Source organism: Parus major, chromosome 6 (genome assembly GCF_001522545.3).
Source record: "Parus major isolate Abel chromosome 6, Parus_major1.1, whole genome shotgun sequence".
NCBI lineage: Eukaryota > Metazoa > Chordata > Aves > Passeriformes > Paridae > Parus > Parus major.
This window is the reverse complement of record NC_031775.1, coordinates 31339051-31360665: the sequence shown is the minus strand read 5'-3', so window position 1 is coordinate 31360665 and position 21615 is coordinate 31339051. Positions and strand designations below refer to the sequence as shown.

Genomic DNA, 21615 nt, shown 5'->3' with positions numbered 1-21615 from the left:
CAGATATTTTTTCTGTCTTTCAAATACTTTTAATTCTGTTGAGCAGTTTGCTGCTCTGAGGAGGGTCATAACCAAGAAAAATGAGGCAGACTGATGTGTTTATATTTAATAAATAAATTTTTATTTAAAAATATCCTCTTGTTTATTCACAGTTTCAAGTTTGAAAAAGATAATACTATTCTTGATCAATTCCAACACGGCTGAAACCATTCACTTTCCAAAACTCCCAGAGATGGCTGATAAACTGTAAGAGTCACATCAAAGCTAGAAAGGCACAGGTTTTTGTGCAGGATTCTCCCTGGGATTAAGAAGTGCATCCACATATTCCACAGAAATCTCCTGGTATACCTTGGGCTGCCTTTAGGAGTGGAAATGTTCTAGTGCAGCTCTGCTTACAAAACACATTATATTAAATACCAAACCAGAGCAGCTGTGAGGTTACATCTTTATGCAAAACATGGACTTCACTGCAACAGAAAAATCAGGAATTTCTCCATGGTGCAAAAGTTTCATTTTTATCTCCAGAACTCCAAGCTGGCATTTCAAACAAAGAAACGCTGAGAGCTGAACAAGGAGAGCTTTGTGGGGATAAAAAGGAATCCCTGTGCTTTCCCAGGTTCCAATGGAACAACAGTAGTGAGAACTCCCCCTCAATAAACACAAACATCCCATGGGAACACCCCCAGTGCTCCCAGCAAGGCACTGGTGCTGCAGCTCTGCAGTGCTGCCCTCACTGCACCCCAGGGCTGCCTTCGCTCCTCGGAGCCAGCTGCTCCAGCAAACTCAGCATGAGCTCCGTGCGCTCCAGCAGCGACATTCCCTTGTTGGCAGTGGCACGAAGCAGCAGGGAATAAACCTGCTTGTTTGTTTTCAGAGCTGCTTCTTCCTCATTGCTGCCCCTACAAAGAGAGCAGAGAATCCCAACTCTTAACCTGACCAATTCTCATTCTGCAAATTATCAAGAGCGTTATTAAATAATGCTGATGAGTATCCCTGGGAATATGCTCAGCCCCCACCATGCCTTGCACTGCAGTCAGAGCATTCTGTTTATACTGCAGGCAGGAACATAAAATATAAACATAATATAAAATGTACAAGCAGCAGTCAGGTTAATTGCAAGTGCTTCAGGAATGACTGAGAAATGTTGGAGCAAATTAAATTTATCATGCACTTGGCAGGAATCAGGTTCATTTATTAAACAGAACAGGTAGTCAATAAAAAGCCACTGAAATGCAAAGTATTTCTGGGATAAGTTACAACTATTCCCAGAACAAAGTATTACTTTCAATTACTTTCCCCCTCTGATTTGCACAGCCAAGTTCTGTTCTGCTCATGATTCCACTTTGGGAAGGTAAAACTCATGTCATCCATTTTGACTGCCAGGCTGCAAGTTTGGCAACACTAATTTTCCTACATGTTCTCCTGGTTTTTGCCAAAGTGCACCTGAGACCCTGAAGCAGCATTTGAGCTCCAATTTCCTCTCTTTTCACCCCATTATTAAAGCAGAATGCAGAACTTCTCCTCTACAGAGCAGAAGGGAGGAAATGCACACAGGATGTACAGAAGGCACAAGAAAGATTAAATCAAAGGTAGTTTCAAGGCCTCAGAGTTTCAAAGAGTTGAGCAGATTTAAGAGTCCCATTTCACAGCATTCAAACTGTAACAGGTTCCCTGTGTGGAATCTTCAGTGCAAAACCTCAAGATGATGTCAAGGTAAATGTGGGGGTAAAAAACCCTCCAAAACAAAAAATGAGGAGCTGCTCATGTTATGAGACAACAGAACGAAACCCATTTACTCAGTTAGCTGTGATATCTGCTTGGTAACGTAAGTTATCCTGTAAAAATACTCTGTGTTTCACATATTCAGATTGCCACCTTGTGGAAGCTCTTTTTTAGGAGGTGAAAGCTCCTAACACTGCCTGAAAAGCAGCTGAAAACACACCCAGGCTTGTGTTCTCACGTTTTTTATTTACCAGTCCTACACTATCAGCAGACAACTTCCTGGGCACAATGAACTCATTTCACAGTTTACTTTTAGCAAAACAGCTCTCCCATCAAGCAAGTACTTCAATCCCCAAAATTATTAACCCAACTTCCAATCCTTAAAGAATCCTCTAAAACTAATGCTACATTTTCAGAACTTCACTTTATGTAACAGCTCCTGCAATCACACACTTGCTGCTGAGGGAGGAAAAGGTATTTTCTGGGTCCCAAAAGAAACACCACATATATTCAGATCAAAGCAACAGAAGGAGTGGGGGAAGGAATTTGCTGTCCCACCAAAACTCAACATCTCTTCAAAGTCAGCACAAAAAGAAGTCAGGTTTCTCCTGAGTCCCAGCAGCAGGACAGAAGACTCCATTAGGAATTCGTAAATTCTCTGACACCAAGGCACATCTCCCCCATACCCATCCCTCTCTTTGCAGCATTACTGATATGCCTGAATTTCTTCTCAAGTGTTCTGCTTGCCAAACTCCACTGACATTTGATCAGCAAGATGCATCAAGAGATCAGCAGCATCTAGCAGCTTCTCCCCCAGGAACTCTGCTCTGTCACACACCAATCCCATGTCAGTCAGGATAAAGGACATCAAGCTTCAACTTACCCAACCTTTTTTTTGCTTGAAGTTAACAATTTAATAGACTGGAGGAGAAGGAAAGACATCCTGGACTCAAAAATCCCAAGCAGTTTCAAGACTTCCTCTTTGTTAAGGCCTGCAGAGGAATCGTTCACTGACACGCTCTCAGCAGGACTTTTATCCTCGCTGATCTACAGGAGAGAAACAACCCAAACAATTTGACTGAATTCCACTTTGGAAATACAGGGAGTGATTTAAAACCCCCTCTTGCAGGTGAGCTGACTTTTACATGTGTTATCCAAACTGCCAGCAAGGGACACACACATCAGCACATTCTGCAAGTAATTCTTGACTGAGGCATCAGGAACATAATTCACACTGGCTACAGACAGCCCTGCACGTTTGAATGTTTAAATATTAAATCTACCAGAGAGAGAGAACTATACACACAGATTCTGAAGTTCTTAGAGAAGACTTCTAAGGGACAGCAGAGTTGTATGAGAAGAAACCCATTCACACACACAGGCAGTCCACATCTGTACAAAAATGTTTTAATCCATCTCTGGATTATGTTCTAAAGAGATTTTTCTTATCCACTTCCACGGTGAGAACTGCAATAGATCTAACTCTGTCCACACTCTTTAAGCCACTGGCTCTATGGAAAAGTAACCAAGGAATATTTTAACTACCAAATGACCATTCTTTTGTGAAGGCACAAGCCAGAAGGGAGCAGGTATCACACCACTTGAAGTTCCTTTACCTGTTCAGTTTCTGCCACAAGTTCCTTCCTGATGAGCTGAAATGCACCCTTGGTTTTGGTCATTATATCAAGGGCCCCAGACAGAGTCTTTAATTTCCCAGCACTGCTGTTCTGACCTAAAAAAAAACAAACATAAAAATGAAGGACAAAATGCTTATGTTACAGACTATTTTCTTTCTTCCATCCAAAGACTTCAAGAATCAGGAAGAAAGCACATACTGCCCTAGTAAGCTGAAAACCAGCAAGATAAAAGTGCCTCGTCTCCTCTCTTGAGGAAAATTCTATTCTATTCTGAGCAGCAGATTGCTCCTGCTCTCATATAAATTTAGTTATCTAAAAATGAAACTAAGTAGGTAGTGGTGGTTTGGAAAGCTGTTTAAAGCCAGAGCTACACTTACTGGCCATTTGGAACTCTGCAAAGGCCACTCTCTCCAGCTGCACACGCAGGAACTCACAGGGTGCATCCTTCAGGAGCTGGAAGAGTCGCACAGCTTTGCTGTAGTGGAGATCAGCAAGGACACGGTGCTGCTTCCTCAGGTGTTCATCACCAACCTGCACTCACAAGAGGGCACACAGTAAATCCCCCTTCTCTGGATGCTCAGAGGAACCATTGGAAAGGTTTACTTGGAGAGGGTTAGGAAACAGCCCTCATTTCTTTGGTTAAGTAATTGAAATAAATCTCTCTCAGATACAGGTAGAAGGATAAATAGCAGCTCCACACATATTGAACATGTTAAGGATGGAATTTTGAAAATCCAGGAGTCTGGAGCAATACCTGGTTCCTGAGGCAGCTGTGGTACATGGAAGCCAGCCTGTGGTGGATGGTGGCAGCTCGGTACTGGCACAGGGGCTGTCGTTCAGACACTGTATCAACATCACAGTACTTCAAGGACTTCATCATGGCTTCACTGACTTCTTTCTCTATCTGCAACATAAATAAACACAAATTAAAAAAAAAATAATCCCTGAAGAAGGGTTTTTCTCAAGGGCATGTAGTGTAGGACAAAGGGGAAACAGCCTTAAGCTGAAGGAAGGGAGATTTAGAGTAGATATTGGGCAGGAATTGTTCCTGGCAGGGTGGGCAGGCCCTGGCAGAGGTGTCCAGAGCAGCTGGGCTGCCCCTGGATCCCTGGGAAGGGCCCAAGGCCAGGCTGGACATTGGGGCTGGAGCAGCTGGGACAGGGGAAGGTGTCCCTGGCCATGGCAGGGCTGGACCAAAGATGGGCTTTAAGGTATTTTCCAACGCAAGCCACTGTATGGATTCAACAATTCCAATAGCAATTTTGCTCCCTGTTCAGTTTTCCAGGATGCCAACAATGCATATTTTCACACACAATGAATGCCCTCTGTTACCTGTTCCTGAGCCTTTCTGGATAAGGGAGCATAGTCCTGCTGCAGAGTTGCCATGGTGAAATATGTCGTAGACAGCTCCCAGTTCACAGAATCCCAAACAGCTGGATGCACATCCCTCTTCCCCAGAGACCTCAGTGCCTTCAGGTAGTAGTCAATAGCCTAAAAATGACAAAATCACGCACACATAGTTACTGCCTGCATTTCTAGCAACCAGAAATCAATTTCCCTTTACTCAAAATATCTCCCTGAGCCTTCTTCAGTATTTCCCATTTGATAATCACTTTAATCCTGACCATGCAATTCTTCTCCCTTGTGTGTGGTACTGTACTATGTTAAATATCAGCATCGGAATGTCACAGCAATCAAAGCTCAACATCACCACCGAAGCCCACACAGCAGGGATTAGGATAGCACAGAAGCAGGAGAGCTATCCCAGATTATTCCACCCAAATGTAAACATATTTACCAAAGTACTCACAAATACCTGACAGTAAAAGGCATTTTGGGGTCTGAGCCCTGCTTAAACCAGGGAGGTGTTACCTTATTGTAATAAAGGGCCTCTTCTGGGGAAAACTCCCTTTTGAAGTCCCCTTCAGCTGCACAGTGGGCCTGGGCACAGATCCTCATCAGCCTCCCCGTGTTGCACAGCAGAAGGGCAGCATTGGTGGCATCATCAATGGACTCAAAATTCTGAATTCCTTCTTCAAAGCAGGAGAAACTTTTCTTCCAGAGCTGCTGCTCTGTTGTCGAGACGTTTTTACTCACTAGGATGAAGCACAAGGCTTAGAAACTCAAATTCCTCACAAGTCCTGAACAAACCCTTCCATTTTGTCTCCCTTATAAACCATCTCTTAGACTTTAAGGGTGGTAAAATGATTCTGAAGACCCAATTCACAGAAAACACTCCTAAGATTTCCATGTGGCTGAGGGTTTAATACCTGAAGTGCACTATTACACTTACTATACTTCCAAAAGAATTCCAATGATAGGACACACAGAACACGAGGAAGTTAACAGGATGCACCAGAGATTGCTTCCACAGTAATAATTCAGGAGATTGCAGTTACTTCTATAAATTCTCAGTATGAAGCAAATAAAATGTGACTTTTACAGACAACTAAAATTCAGTATTTTAAGCTTTAATTTCAACTAAGTAACCTCCACAAAAACTCAAGAGATGATCACAAATCAGAGAATTGAAAAGTCCAAGCCAAAATTCATCAACGAATACTTTGGTAAAGGTCACAGGAAACAGCTGGCATTTGGGAAATGTTTACCCTGTTTACACTGAACTACCAGCACCTCACTTGCTCTACTTAAGAGAAATCTTACTCCCAGACAATATTGGGTTTATTTTCAAAAACAAAACCCCACTGAACACTTCACCCTAAAAAGCTTTTCCTCAAAAAAAGCCCACCAAAAATAAACCCGAGGGATTCTTATGTTTCAAGCTACTGCTTTTTCATGCTGGGCTAAACCACCAAGAACGCAATATTCTGTCCCTTTCACAACAGAGTTTGAAGTTGTTTTTTGAAAGCATTCTACACATTTTGAAGGAATTTCTCCAAACTATATATTCCATCATTCAGTTTAGGCTCAATTAACTACAGTGTACAAGCCACAGGGATCTATTGTAAACAAATAACCACAGTGGACATTAAAAAAAAAACCTACAAAGTCATTTATGTCCTCTTTATAATCAAAAATAGATTTTTCATACATTTAGTGAACTTGATCACTGCTATAGCTCCATGAAATGGTGAGGAATGGGAAAAGGATACTTGCCCACTCTCTCAGTCTGCACTGCAGCTGCCTGGTTCATGTAGAACACTCCAATCTCATTCCTGATATTGCCCATCCTCTTGAGAACCTGGATGTGCTGCTCTGGGTTTTGGCTTTTTAAGTTACTGAAGAGTAGGATTTCATAAGCTGCTTCATAGCATTTACAGCTGACAGAAAGCTGGTATTCCAAGTCTGTAGATAAATCTGTAGCCCAGGCAAACACTGGAAAACAAAATGCAAAGCCTTTGTGTCAAACAGTATTTCTCTAATTTAAGTCTAGAGAAAAACACCCAGAGAAAGTACAGGACTCATGTCAGGTAGATTTTATTTATTACTGAAACAGTTATTGCCTTTAGTTGTTTCACAGCTTCAGGCCATGTCATACAATACCTTGACAACCCCCTTCTGTATGACAGGCAGGATGAGCCTCCTCTGAAGAAAAACAGAAAGAAAAGAAAGAAAAAACAGAAGTGAAGTGCAATAACCCCTCTGCCAGAAGTTCTCCTAGTGCATGGTTTTGAGGAAGCCCAATGGAATTATTTATGTCTGTCATGTATCCAAAGTCTGGCACTTCTGTGTCAGGATCATACCTTGGCACCTGGATTCTCTGTGAAGGCTGTGTAATATCTCCTGATCTTCTTTAGTCTGGTAATTATATTCTTCGAGGTAAGCTGCTCTGTTGTTAGCATTCTGAGCCAGCATTAATTGGATATCTCCACAAAGGGTTAAGCACTGACACAGGAACACCAGCACCTCGGGCAGCATGCTGCCACACAGACAGCAGTAGGTATCTGGTGGAAAAAAAACCAAAAATATGGATGAGGGAGGGGGAAAGAGAAGAATTACACATGAAAAGGCTTGACACAGACTGACAAGATAATTGGGTTTTATGTTACCTGTCTGCATACAGAGAATAAGTGTGACAACATGTTATCCTCAGAAGAAATAATCTATTTTAAAGTCACCGTTGCTTTACACAGCTGATGGTTTAAAAAGAGCCCCTGTGCTGTCCAAGATGAGCAGTCACTGTGGTAATTACAAATGCTAACCTCAGATTTGACCAAGGGAAACTTTCTGCAGATTAACTCAAGGGAGATACAGCCTGAAAACTTAATTTCCAAAAGGTAGAGTTTAAAGTCTATAAAAGACTGAAAGCTGCAGAGTGCTGTGAGTTGTTGAGAGGTCTGTTGATGATTTGTGCTAAGATCAAGTGGGCTTGCTTTATGAACATCCTCTTGCTCTAAGACAGGAGCTTTCCTTATGGTAAGGAAATAGCAACACTTTAGAACTAAGTTACTGGCCTTTCCCAGTTAGTTCCTCTCATTATGGCAGTATTAGTCTGAAGAGCTTGATTTTACTTTTTTCCTTTTCCTCAGTAATACTTCAAGATGTATTCTGTTTTAGAGGAGTAACCAACTCAGCTGCTGAAGAGGTTTAGTATTTCTCAGAGTCAAGGATATATTTAAATAACATGGGAACCAGGGGAAAAACACCAGCTTGCAGCAGCATCACTTGGAACACAGAAGACTGTCTTTGCCTTGGCACCAGGGCAGACTCCCAAATTCAACTGCTTTGGAGCTCCAAATGTGCCCTCAAGTTCCCATCCTGTCAAAATAGGATGGTCTTTCTATTGATCAGTAACAGAAGTTATCCTCACTACAGACTTCTACCCTGAATACTGAGCTGGAAACCGAGTTTAACTAAACTCAAGCTTGCCAGACTTGTCACTGCACACCACAGGGAAATATCATGCACAGCAGTATCTGATGTGGTGACAGGTATCTCCTGAGAGTGGCACAGGTGACAAATCCATTCAAGGAACTCACCATGGCACTGCAAGGCCAGCTTGATGTATCGCAGTGCTCGCCCGTACTTCTGCAGGATCATAGCAGCATCAGATAGGACATAGTAAGCTCTGGATGACTTCAGGATGAGCTGGAGTTTCATTTTATACTGCCACGATCCAGGAATCATTCCTGACTGACTGGAATGCTTCCCCTTCTGGAAGGAGCCCACTGTAAGGGGAACAGAATCTCATCAGTGAATCTCCCCTCTTACGTGCCAGAGGTTGGACACAACTCCATCTGCAGGATGGGAATTGCCTGATTACAGCCCTGCACAGGCAGAGCTCTGCCAGCTCATCTGCCACTCCATTATCATCTGCAAAACAGACCCAACAAGTGGCACTTTTCCATGCACTGCACCTGGCAGCAGGATGCTGGAATCCAGTGGGACAGTGACAGTGAAGGTGACCTCTCTGACCTCAGACACCTTGTTGAAACACAGGAGCAGAGGCCAACACTACTCCCTCAGGGAGCAATAGAAGACACCAAGGAAGCCATAGGCAGAATTTGTCATCTTCTCCACCAAATCCTTGAGATAAATGCTCAGTTTCTGCATGAACAGTCTCAGTGAGAAAGCTTCCATGTGTGGGTTTAGCCTCCAGCACACAGGAACCTGGATAACCTGGTCCTTCCCACAGGGAAAACCAAGCACTTTCTCACAGTCATTTCAAGATGTCCTCTGCATAAGGTTATAAAACTTTTCTTTAATGCTGTAGTGGTTATGGACCCAGAAAGAACAGCTCACTGTTCCTGATTTAAGGCCTGTCCCTGCTAAGGGACAGAATTTTGCCCTGACAGTATTTGCATACAGAAATGAGTCTCTTGCTTAAGGTGGACCTACAAGGCCTGATTTGTAAACCCACAATCTTACAACAGTATGTAAATATGTAATAAATAAATATAATAAATTCTTAAGCACCACATGTTCTATTAGGACAAAGCCAAATCTAAAACAGTAACACCCCACCCAGCTAAGGACACACACACTGCACATACCCTGTATCCATACACTATTCACAACTAGTTCTATTAAAGTTTAAAATTCCAGGATTTAGAGCACTTATCTTTTCCATATGTATGTAAATGTGTACATGTGGCAAAGAAAATATGTAATTCACATCACAGAAAACAAAACCATGGACTGGAAAACAGAAGTGAGCAAATAGCACTGCTGCTACTTCAGGGATGGACTCAAGCACAGATCCAGGAATCTGTGTGAGTGTGAATAACTCAAAACTGATCTGGATTCTTATTCTGATATTTTTCAAAGGGAGAAGGGAGGAGAAAGGAAAGAATAAAGAACTGCCAAAGTAGGCAAGATGAATTTTTTGCTGGGCTATGCTTACAGGGCTCCTTGCCCTGCAGAGAACTCTACTACTTTCAAACAAAAGTCTTCCCTGGAACTTTTTATATCACTCCAGAACAAAATAAAATAGAGTGACTGTAGTCTGAAACTTCTGGAGTTTGAGCATTTAAGCAAACAAAACATCTTTTATTTGTTGCTTCCTTTCACAACTGTAGAGGTACAAGAAAGAAAACAGAATCCTAGTTAACATTTTTTATGCAATTCAAGCACCAAACCTAATGTAGGAACAGAAGGGAGAAATTCTTCCAGAAAATATCCAGGTCACACACACACACACACACACAAAGAAATGAAGCCTATTTTTAAAACAACCCACAAAACTTACAGTGCTCCACATACCAAACCTCGAAATACCAAGCCCTTATGGAAGTCATCTGAAAGCCACATCTAAATAGGGTCCAGTAAAATCATGTGTTGGCTAATAAAAGATTCTTTGCTATGCAAAAATCTCAAATGAGCTTCTCCTTTCATATTTAAAAAGGAACAGACTGTTCTCTAATCTTCAGTGCACTTTTCCTTAGGCAATGCTGTAATTAGTGATTTAAACACACTGGCTTGACAATCAAAATAAAGTAGCAGAAGTTTGTGTTGGCACTGGAAAGGTCTTATTTGCACAACAATACAACTTACTTTTGTCTAGAAATAAGGCCATCTGTTTTTCCAGAGACTCAGGACCACCACTGGTGGATTCATCCTCATATTTCAAAGGGATTGGAGTGCTGGGGTCAGCTGCAGGAAGGTCACCCTCTTTTTTGACACTGCTGTCAACAGATTTCAAACCCTGCAAAGGGAGAAATCTTTTCATTCACCTTGAGAGCAATATTTAGTAAACACAGAGCAGATGAAGAATTGGGTGGGAGGTGAAACATTCTCAGGAAGTTGGCAGTGAACTCACCTCCAGGACGTGGTTGAGCACCAGCCTGCAGCGCTCCTCTGTGCCATGGCAGACAGGGAATGCACAGCTGGGCTTCAGTGGGGCATGAACAGGAGGAAGAGAAAAATGGTCAACACAGGAAATATAAAAATGACTGGCCAGAAGATGAAAATGAGAGGTAACATCAAGACAAAGGGGAATATAGTAAGGAAAAAAAACTACCTGGAGCCTGCTCTACCATAAAATTCAAACAGCTCCAATTTTATGAGCAGCTTATGAAGTGTTTCTTTGTCCACTTCAGTTAACCTGAAGGCAAAACTACCAGGGAACTGACTTTCACTACCCACTTTTGTCCCATGGACTCAAGTATTCAGGAAAAACTTTAAGCCCTAACCCTTAAATACTCCCACAGTGTCACTTACACGTATTCGATGCACAGACTTGTACTTTTCTGGTACTGACAACTCCCCAACAGATTTGATTATTGCCACTGCTTTATTGTCATCTGGGGGATCAGAACTGTTGCTGTAAGAACCATTTTCATCACTGTCTGGCATCTCTTCCTCTTCCTCACTGTAACTTTCATCAGAATTTCCATTTATAGGGAAGTCTGCGCTGTCTTCTTTTTTAGGTTCATCCAGCTGAAAAAGCTCTGATAACATGTAGTTTGCTGAAGCAATAATCTTTGCAAAGAAGAGAAAAAAATGATTCATTCTCAAGTTAAATTTTTCTTTTGAGAGGCAAGAATATAAATTATCTTAGGATAAGGAAGACAGAGGATATGCAAAGAGGTGTTTGATAACCTGTAAATACAGCCTGAGCAAATTCCCTGGAAGGGAAAAGGATCCACGCTGATGAAGTTTAGAAGAGAATAAAAACCAATTGGTAGAGAACAAGTACTGCCTGTTGTAACAGCTTGCAGATCACAGGAAACAACACAAGGATCTTATGCAAGCAAAAAAAAATAATAAATTGAAGAGATTCCATTTGGAATTTTGAAAACCTTTCACAACTCTAGAAAGAATCCACATTCTTATTAGTTTAATGTGTGCCACGTCTCCTCTTGTAATCCATTCTAAATATGATTCGGATTTTTCACATCACATTTTTGGGGATTCGTTTTCAGTTGAAAACAACTTAAATCATTTAGAGACTCTCCAGCCCAACCCACTTATCAAGGCAGGTTGCTCAGAACTGTGTCCAGCTGGGCTTTGAGTATCTGAAAGGATGGAGACAACAACTTCTCTCATTGGCTTGTCCTAGTTTTCTGCCACTTTCTGAGTAAAAATGTTCATATATTCACATTTTACACCTTTTATCCAGGATCTTCTCCCAAAGGGCTCTCTGGCAGCAAGAACAGCAGAGTGAATGCAATGCAGGACAGAAGACTTGTGCTTCAATGAGTGGCAGCAAAAAATACTAATTAAAAAAATAGCATGGGGATTCCTTAAAAATAAAATTAATTTTTAAGTTTGTTTATAAATTTGAATTCTCTCCTTTGGGAAGAAGAAGTACGACACTGTTTATTACCAAATTTATTATGATTACAGCATCTTTTATATTTACACAAGTGCAAGAAAACATTGAATTCTTACTTGAGGATGTCTGCCATTGTCCAACAACTTCAGACAATTCAGGAGCAATGTTCTGATCGTGCCATAGTGCTTCTTGTTCTGGTTTTTCTTCAGCATCATATTGCAAGCAACTCTAAGAGAAAGTTGAACAAAACAGTGAAATCCCTGCATAACTTCTTTGTACTAGAAAAAAAAAGAAGCTTTAAACAACATTCTACAACTGTAGATCTTCTAAACTTCATGATAGGTCTACAAGACTTTATCAGCAAAGAAATTTACATGGAGAAACGGTGAAAAGGAAAGTATGTTTTGATCTAGTGGGACTAAGATTTAGCAAGTTTGTGTATGATTGTCATTTGATCATGATTTTCAGTGTGTTCTGAATAGAACTGCAGCAAGAATTAAGTATTGCAACAAAAATGATAAAAACTCACTTGTACAGCAGAATTGCCACTGGCATTGTAAAAGGGTTTTGGTATTTGTCTTCAGTCTCTTCACAAAGCGTGGTGAGGTCATAGAGCTTTACTATGTCACTCCCACTTGCTGAAAAGGAAAATCTTTCATTAATCAACATCACATTAACATCAATCCTTTCAAAGTGATCTAAACCTTACCTTTAAACAGCCAATAGGTGTGTCCTTCTTTGGTGCAATTTGATTTCAGAAAAGATAAGATATTTTGAGCAATATCTTTTATCACTTTGGTAGAAAAATTAGAGTTTTCCAAATTGGGAATATCCTCAGTCTTGATCATTTCATATTTCTGCAAAGAATAGAAATTAAAACTCAAGCTTAGGAGGGCTTCATGACACCAAAATTAATATATCAGTGTCTCTATCAACAGCTTAAAGAAACAAAACCTGTTATTATGATAAATTGAGTCAATTTCTATGCTTTACTTCAAGCAAGCCCATCTTGACTACACTATTCAGTCAAAGCTTTAAGAAGGATCCATTTCTGTCACAAACATGGTGAATGGAGAACAAAAGATGAGGATAAATAAGGGGAAGAAGGTACAGCATCTGTTATTTCAATGAAACCTAGTCAGCCTAGGAAACAACTCCAGGCTACCAGGTAGAACAGAAACACAGCCAGTCTACAGTAAAACAGCATAAAAAGCACTCAAAACTTGCATCTGTCTTGGCAAGGGAACACTGCAGATTTCAAGATATATGAAACTGATTTCTGCTGTTACATTTTATATTCTTGCCTTCACTCAAACATCAAGGGAAGAAGGAATCTTGCATGCAAGAAAGGGAGGGGAAGAAAGAACACACTATTTTTAGATGACTGCTGCAAGCTGCCTAAGATGCTTCCCATTCTGCAACACAGGATTTTTGTCATCTTTGCTCAGAACAGTGTGAAGGATCTGTTATAACTGAGGCAATTTTAGAATATGAAGAATGAATTATTATTTTAAGGCATAATGCAAAAAATCAGACTTACCTGAACAATTCCATTGACGTGAAAGCACATCACAAGCTCTGGCACGTTGCATATTAAGTTGTCCAACCAATAGTCAATCCCTGTTAGCACATTTATTGGCTTGTTGTTATCCCTAAAACAAAATATTTCTAGTGTTGTTTAAATCTTTGTTTACCCTTCAGGAATTATTAGGGATGTTTACTAATGGGATTTGGGTTTAAGTCACCTGAGAGTGGATGAATACTAAAACAATTATTTGTGAATTGTTATATTAATCACCAAGTTATAGCAAAACAGATGTGCTGATCTCTCCAATGGAATATGCTCACATTCCATCAGCAGTTTGGAGTTTTTGCCCACATTTAACAGGCTTCAGATGTCACATTATCACCAAAATAATAAGTACTTCAGAAGTTAGCTGCAACTAATTATAGCACAAGCCTTCTCCCAGACCTTCCAAAATTCATTGCAGAACAAGGTACTGTTAATTCCTAAATGTGTCTTAAAGAGAAGACAAATACACCAAATCATCTTCAAGTTTTTGCTCCTTCTTTGCCTATGTAAAGGCAGGAACTAGAAGAGTGGCAATGAATTGGGACTGGAATAGTTCTGTCTCACTGTTCAATAACATTTTAAGTGCTTATGCCCAAACAAGCAGCTACCAAAATTCAGACTCCCGGCAGGAGAAATATTACTGCTGTCTTTTATAAAAATAGCGAAAAATGCAGATAGTTGACTAAGAAGCAGAGTACCAAATCAGACAAGTCTGGTATAAATAATATCTACGAACTTCTAAGCTCACCTGAGACGCAGGCTCACAGCAGGGTATCTCCCACCTCCAAATATTGGCATATTTGATCCCACCAACATGTGGATATCTTCAAAGGTCCAGAGGATATTACGAACAAAGTCATTTTTAAGTCCCTTCATTAGGAGAAAACAGAACTGGCCTGTAAATCAGTGGTATAACACCTGTTCTCCATGACATTCTGTGGAATTATGAGACAGCAAGAAGCCAAAGCAGCAAATAAAAGCCAGCACATGACGAACCCAATGCATTCACGGGAACTTAAAATTGCAGATGCCACAAAAGCTACTTCTACAGGGACTGAGGTTTGCCCTTGGTTCCAGCTTAGGCCCAGTTTGGAGGCGTTGGTTTAACCTGGGGGTTCAGCTCTCACATAAAGCATACCTGACTGTTCTCCCCGTCATTGAACAAAGGAGACAGGTTTTGTTCTCTGGGGGCTGAGGCCACATGCCCCACTAGATATGAGGGTTCAAGAGGCACATTTCCCTGTGGAGAGCACAAGGATAAGGAGTGATTCTGCTGCTGAGATCAAGTCAGCCACTTAAAAAGATACGAACAACAAAAACATGTAAGGGAAAAACCTTTACTTCCAACATCTTTAAATATATCTGCATTAAACTGCAAAAAAACCTCTAGGCAGGGACTAGAATGCTTCTTTTCTATAGTTAGTGCCAAAATGTTGTATTTTGTAATATTCTCAGAGGCTCTGGGAAGAAACCAGGAAGTATTTACAGGAGCTCCTTGTTAACCCAGGGTCAACACCAGATTATCAGTGTCCAGAAGCAAAACCTCTATCCTGCTGATTTATTTATGAACTGAAGAAAATGGCACTGTGCAAATGCACAACAGACAAACAGTCTGCTGAATTGAGCAATGGTTTCTCAAGAGGGTAGAAGAGTCATTTTTCTAAAAGCTTTCAAGCACTGAAGTATTTCTCCACACAACACAACACATGCAGTTACAGTTTTATGGCCAATGTAGGTTAGAAACTCCCTAAATTTGGCAGATCAGTTGGTAATATTGTGCAAACACAACTCTAGCATCATTATTATATTAATGCAGACTGAAGACAGCAGATCTTTCTACCTCTCCAAAATTTAATTAATTCCTGTTTAATATTAGTCACAAAAACCACAGGAATTAACAGTTTTCATAAATAAGTTTAGCCAGAATAGAAACACTGAATTAGGGCCTGATACTAATCATAGTTTGTTGCATAACTGCTGTAAACATCTCCCCTTTCACTTGTGTAATCTCATGGCAACTATATTTAAGAAGTTTAACTGTTTTTCCTTTTGAGAAATTTTGATTTTCCTCTTCACCTAATAAATTCAGGACCACCAGAAGATGGGTTTTAATAACAGATTAAAAAAAAGGAAGGCCAGAACTTTAAGCTCCCAAATGCACCTTCTGATTATCAGGATTTTTCAGATAAAGGCACTGATGACTACTCTCACCAAAGGCTTTGTTTCTCAAAGATGCTGGGATAAACAGCAATTTAACATTACAGTGACAGAACAAGTATGTGAAATTTGGAGCTCTGAACCACTGGCAAATCTGGAACTGCACCTCCTGCCAAGTTCTCCTCATGCCTTAGCTCAGCTCTTTCAGCAAAGGAGCTGCAGCAGCACTTCTGAGAACCCTTTCACATCTGTGGCTCTACAAACACTGTGGTGCCATGTAAAACATTCTCCACACCAACCTGGTTAGAGGCACCTGGATCTTCCGATAGCGAGGAAGGCATTTCAAAAGGAGCTGGCCAGGAGGCCCTTCCTGCTTCATCACTCTCACCTGCAACAGGACCCTCCTGGTGCTGCTTGGAAGTGGAAGGAACAGGCTGAGCAGCTCCATCTCCATTAATGCTACAAGGGAACATTTACAAGTTTAGCTGACAAGATGCAAACAGATCCATTTTTAGAGTTGTTATGTTTGATGCACCCTTGCCAACAAATTACTTGGCTGATGTGCAGTTAATTAAATCATGGTTTATTTTATTCTTTTGTATTTCAATTTTAAAGTAAAATACTTCAATTTCTGTGAAAACATTTCATGTTATTTCCTGACCTCACCCCTCAATTCCTTCTGTATAAGAAGAAAGCAGTAAATAAGACAGACCATAATGGAATTTTAACATTTACTCCAAGATGAAAAACCAAGCAAAAGTGGTGCCAGAATTCAAGTTTCATGCAGACAAAAGGTTACCTGTAATACAAAAATTTAGAAAGTATTGCCTTCTGGTACCAATGTTCTTTACTCTTCTTTTTTCTTTGCCACTTCTGATCAATCAGCCTTTGATAAAACTCTTTCAGCCACGTCCAGTCCCCTGTCTAGGCAACAGAAGAAATATGAGAATAATGTCAAGAAACATCTGCAAAATAAAATAAGTGCCTTATAAGCTCAAATACTCAACCACAAGAAGAAACCCAGAAAATAACTTCAGAGCTGGAGTCCTGAACTGGTCATTTATTGCAAATACAGCTTCTAGGAAAGTAATGGTTTTACTGAAAATTTGACTTAATTAGAAAAGCAGATATGCAAGAGGATACATAGTAAGAAATACATATTGCTTATAAAAATCAATCAAATAGTATAGCAATACTGAATTACACAAAAATGAGACAGAATATTAACCCTACAGCACCATCAACACAGGACATCAATGTAGTGGGTAAACTGCTACAGAACAGAACACCTTTGGTAACCACATAGGATTTTTAGGGATTTCCAGACATTTCCTTGCTACTCTGTTCCTGAAATAATGCATTTTGCCCACATGCCACAGTTACCAAGAACCAAGTGGTTCACCTGAGATGATCTCATGAAGAGTTCCTGGATATCCAGCTCATCCAGCAGGAGTGTCCTCCCAATTCTGTGCACTGCCATGCTCACATGGGACTTGCTGTAAGGGATCTTCAGGAGTTTTTTGATGTTCTTGTGGAAGAAAATTAAAAGAGAATATCCAATGTAATTATGCTGCACTGGAAGACAATTCTCAGGAATGTAAGGCTCCATCATGTGTAACAGTGACTTAGGGAGACTCCAAGTCTAAACTCCATCACTCCAAACATCCCCTATTCCTTTTTTCCCCCAGCCCCCCTTTGGTCAGTCAGGGTCACCTGTCCTGGCTGTGTCCTTCCCGGTTTTCCATGCACTCCCACCCCCCTACCAGCATGGAAAGCAGGAAATGCCTTGGCTCTGTGTTATCCCTCCTCAGCAACAATGAGAACATCTCTGTATTATCAACCTGTGCTCAGGAGAAGCCCAACACAGTCCCTTACCAGCCACTGGGAAGAAGATTAATTCTACCCCAGCATACATGGTCAAATAAAACCTGACAGTGCTAGGGATTTTAAAACCATTCCACAAGGAAATACATTTGTTGAGGGCAGAGAATACAAATGACAGTGATAAAGAGACCAAGGCATCAATAGAAACAACACACATGGCTTAAAACACATTCTCTGATTGGATCACCATGACCAGGTACCAACAAAAATGACAAAAATATGCAAGTGGATGATTTGGATTGTAAACCTTTATTTTCACAGCAGGAATACCAATTCTTTGTCAGGTGTCCAAAGCAATCCAGACAGAGATCTAAGTCTGAATACAAATCTGAAAAATATCAACATGAGTGTTTCCTCCTCTGAGTAGCCTCATCTGAATTCTACAGATATTAGAGCAGCACCAAAAGAGTTGACAAAAATTAAAGGAAAGAAGTTGGAGGGGACCTCTCCCTTCTAAATAAGAATAGAAAAAAAAAAAAGCATCTTGAGAGTAACAGTTTGAATCAAAATAACTGATTTCAAACACACAAGACCACTACCTTGCAAGACTGATGTGCTGCATTCACTAAACTGCACACTTCCCCTGCAGATTATATATAGAACTCCAGAGGAAATGTGACTTTCTCTCTACATTTCTTATTCAGTGATCACAACTCCCTTACTTGGTGATCTGTGATTCATTAAGGGAATTCTCCTTTTCCCCAAAGGACACAAAGATGCCGGGAGCCATCACAGTATCTTAAAATAAAAGTTTATGCAATGTAAGAATTTGAATGAGAGAATTTAAGATGTATCCATACCTCTGAATCAGATACGACATCCACATCATTTCCAACTGAGTCAATGAAGTCATAGGCCATCCCAAAGCTATTTTAAAAAAATATTACAAGTTAAGACAGTTCCAGTGTGACATTACAGACTGGACTTTTATACCTATTAAATCTTTGAAAGGTTTCATTAAAAAAAAAATAACCCAGCTAAACATCACCGATGAGACCTGAAAGTAACAAAGTGATTTCATTTTTATATTCTGCAAGTTTTTCAAATACATCTTTGAAAGAGCTTAGATCTAATTTCAGGACATTCTAAAACACTAAAAGTTTTGTTGAAATCAAGGAAAATAGGAGAAAATGAAGGGTTCTTTTTAACACTGAATATAAGAAGAGATGTTCAAGGAGTTTCTCTTTAACGCATTAAGCATATTAAAGACTTTAATTTTAGTAGCTGTAATTCAATTTTACCTCTTATTCACATTTTCCAGAACTGCCCTACATGTTGTAACAGACACCTTGTCTCTTCCTCCACCCTCGTTAAAGAAATTACAAGGTACTTAAGTTGGAATATTTCGATGTACAGATCATTCTTTAAAACAAATCCAGACACTACTAAAATCTAAAGCATACATGATGTGCAAGTTATACTCTCGTTATCAGCCTTTTAATACTGACACTTGAGAAAGAGATTGAACTGCCAGCCTCTATTTGACAAACACAGTATCTAAAATAAATATGAAAAATTCATAAAGCCTTGAAAAAAAATGTTACTCTGCTCCAAAAAGTACAGCTCCTAAAAGAGATGAAGAGGATGTAAACACAGACCTTGAACAAACTGTTAAATTTCACTGACTGGCTGACTTGGTGTGAATGTGCTTGTTCAGCACAGGATTTGAGCCTCCTGCTCATGAACACTCTGAACTGAACTCATTCAACAATTTAGCAAACATTCACAGAGAAAGGTAACACTGTTTCTTGGGTGTGCCCCCCCCATTTCACCAATAGTGTCATGGAAATACAAATCCCGATATAAAATTTCATTTGCCATTGGTCAGGTCCAGTTTCTAAAGATCCAGAAGAGCTATAAATTGTTTTTCAAGGGGAACCACATGTTCCATTTTCACCTGCTATCAAAGGCAGAAGGGCTGGCTGAACCAGTCCAGTTTGATCTGGGCCAACCAGGGAAGAACAAAAAGTCAGTTTGACTGAGGTAAGGTGTCAACATACACACAAAGTAATAATCAACATCATCAATCACTTAAAAAGGAGACAAAATCAGAGCATAGAAGCAAAAAGATGAAAAACTAGAGGGAGAATGGTTAAGACAAACCAGTATGTAGTTGCTATGGCAAAACCTATACTTTCTACTTTAAATTATATAGAATCCAAGCTCACATTCAGAATTATTATGGAAGGCCTGGAAAACAACAGGGGCTGCTGTTATTTACCTTGAGAAGGGTTTACTTTTTTTGCTGTTGCCCAGAATGGTTGTCCCTGCTGGTCCCAGCTTGGCACTTTCCCGTAACCAGTTGGCAGGAGGCAGCTTCAGGTCTGTTTTCTCCTGCAGACGAGCAAAGGCTGCTTGAGGAGGGGCTGAGGAGTATTTCACCACAGCACTGCTCTTCACCTCATTGCCTCCAAGGAACAGCACCGACCCCTGGTTTCCACAGAGAATTTAAATTAGCCATCTATGTGTTGGCAAATAAATCTATCAGGCTTGCTCTGTGATAACTTATTTTTAATACTACGTGAGCAAAACCCCATCTTATATTCATTTACCTTTCCCCAGCACATATAGTTTTCCAGTTATCACAATTCCAACTCCAGTCAAGCATAAACTTCACTTTAGGAATTATCACAGAATCATTTAGGGTGGAAAAGATTATCAACTCAAATCTGTGATGGATCACCACACAGTCACCCAGACCAGAGCACTGAGGAAAACATGTAGTCTTGGACATCTTTGTGGATGGGGACTCCACTACTGCCTAGGACAGTGGGTTGTCCTAACTTGACAACCTTTTCCATGAAGGAATTCTTCCTGATGTCCAACCTGAGCCTCCCCTGGCCCAGCCTAAGGCCATTCCCTCTCCTCCTGTCCCTGTTCCCTGGGAGCAGAGCCTGACCCCCACTGCAGAGCCAGAAATTTCTCCTGAGCCTCCTTTTCTCCAGGCTAAGCCCCTTTCCAGCTCCCTCAGGAGTTCTCCAGCCCCTCAATGTCTTTCTTGACATACCAGCCCCAGAGCCAATGGCAGGATTTGAGGCTGGACCTCAGCAGTGCCCAGCACAGGGGGACAGTCACTGCCCGGCTCCTGTGGCCACACTGCGGCTGATCCAAGAACGATCCAAGGATGTGGCTGATCCAAGAAGGACAGTGACCTTCTTGTCCACCTAGGCACACTGAGGTATTAGAATGAAGTGCCTCCAAGGTCAGTTGCCCACACAACACAAAATCACTCAGAAAGGCTAAAACAAACACATGACTCCCACTGAAGTTTGTCAAAGTAGGTTTTTATTAGCATCAAGTGCTCACTAACACCAACATTACCACCCACATTAGAGCTAAACACGCTTCTGCCTTAGCAAATAATCATAAATTAAATAAGCCTCGTGTCTGCCTATTTCTTTTCAAACACAGCAAAACACGCAGCTGTCACCCGTGTGCGAGGAGCTTTGAACTAACACATGTCGAGGGAAAAACAGCTCCACAGGACACCACTTACGTAAATGCAATGTACTTAGGCATAACAACACCAACACTGCTCGCAATTAACGCTTAATCATAATTAGCGCGTTCCCTACCGCACTCCGGCCCTGACAAACCGGAAAGAGGATCAAAAACACCGCTTCAATTAAAACTCCACTGGGGGCTGTGTCTGTAGCCACGACTCGACCGCCCCCCCTCAGCCCCGCTACCTCACCTACCACGGAACCCCCCCCCCCCCCCCCCAGCGCCGCTCACCTGCTTGGGCTCCTCGGCGTCTCCCCTCAGCGGGGCAGCGGCGCTCGCGCCGCAGGGCTCCTCCATAGCCCGGGAATGGTCCGGGAACGGAGCTGGGAATGGAGCCGGGAAGGGCCGGCGAGAACGGAGCCGCTTCCCGGGGGCGTCCGTCCGGGAACCGCCACCTCTCGCGAGACTTTTCGAGAAGGCGCGGGAAGGGCGGGCTCTGAGGGCGGCACCGTGAGGGGAGG

General features: G+C 41.2%; 1 protein-coding gene across 2 annotated transcripts; it reads right to left on the bottom strand.

Annotated features, from left to right (window-relative positions):
• Positions 1–98: 98 nt before the first annotated feature.
• On the bottom strand, positions 99–21571 carry EDRF1 (erythroid differentiation regulatory factor 1). Of its 2 annotated transcripts, XM_015633120.3 has the most exons (25): positions 21386–21564; positions 19872–20080; positions 18451–18517; positions 17169–17294; positions 16566–16690; positions 16066–16225; positions 14748–14849; positions 14358–14479; positions 13577–13688; positions 12746–12893; positions 12566–12674; positions 12153–12264; positions 10980–11240; positions 10579–10650; positions 10314–10464; positions 8300–8488; positions 7064–7264; positions 6477–6695; positions 5232–5455; positions 4692–4850; positions 4114–4263; positions 3737–3890; positions 3339–3454; positions 2606–2769; positions 99–899 (listed from the first exon to the last, which is right to left on the bottom strand). In XM_015633120.3, the coding sequence occupies exons 1-25, from the start codon at positions 21449–21451 to the stop codon at positions 731–733; spliced, it is 3687 nt and encodes a 1228-aa protein (XP_015488606.1). In that variant the 5' UTR covers positions 21452–21564; the 3' UTR covers positions 99–730. The 2 variants fall into 2 exon arrangements, with proteins under 2 accessions (XP_015488606.1, XP_015488608.1); XM_015633122.3 differs by lacking the exon at positions 14748–14849 and having other exon boundaries at positions 21386–21571.
• Positions 21572–21615: the final 44 nt, after the last annotated feature.

Coding starts and splice junctions, on each gene's coding strand:
- EDRF1 (XM_015633120.3), bottom strand. CDS start 21,451: ATGGAGGAGCCCTGCGGCGCGAGCGCCGCTGCCCCGCTGAGGGGAGAC. Junction 7,265..8,299: donor GCTGGCCTTGCAGTGCCATG/GTGAGTTCCTTG, acceptor TTTTTCCACCAG/ATACCTACTGCTGTCTGTGT. Junction 4,851..5,231: donor AGGCCCTTTATTACAATAAG/GTAACACCTCCC, acceptor TGTCATTTTTAG/GCTATTGACTACTACCTGAA.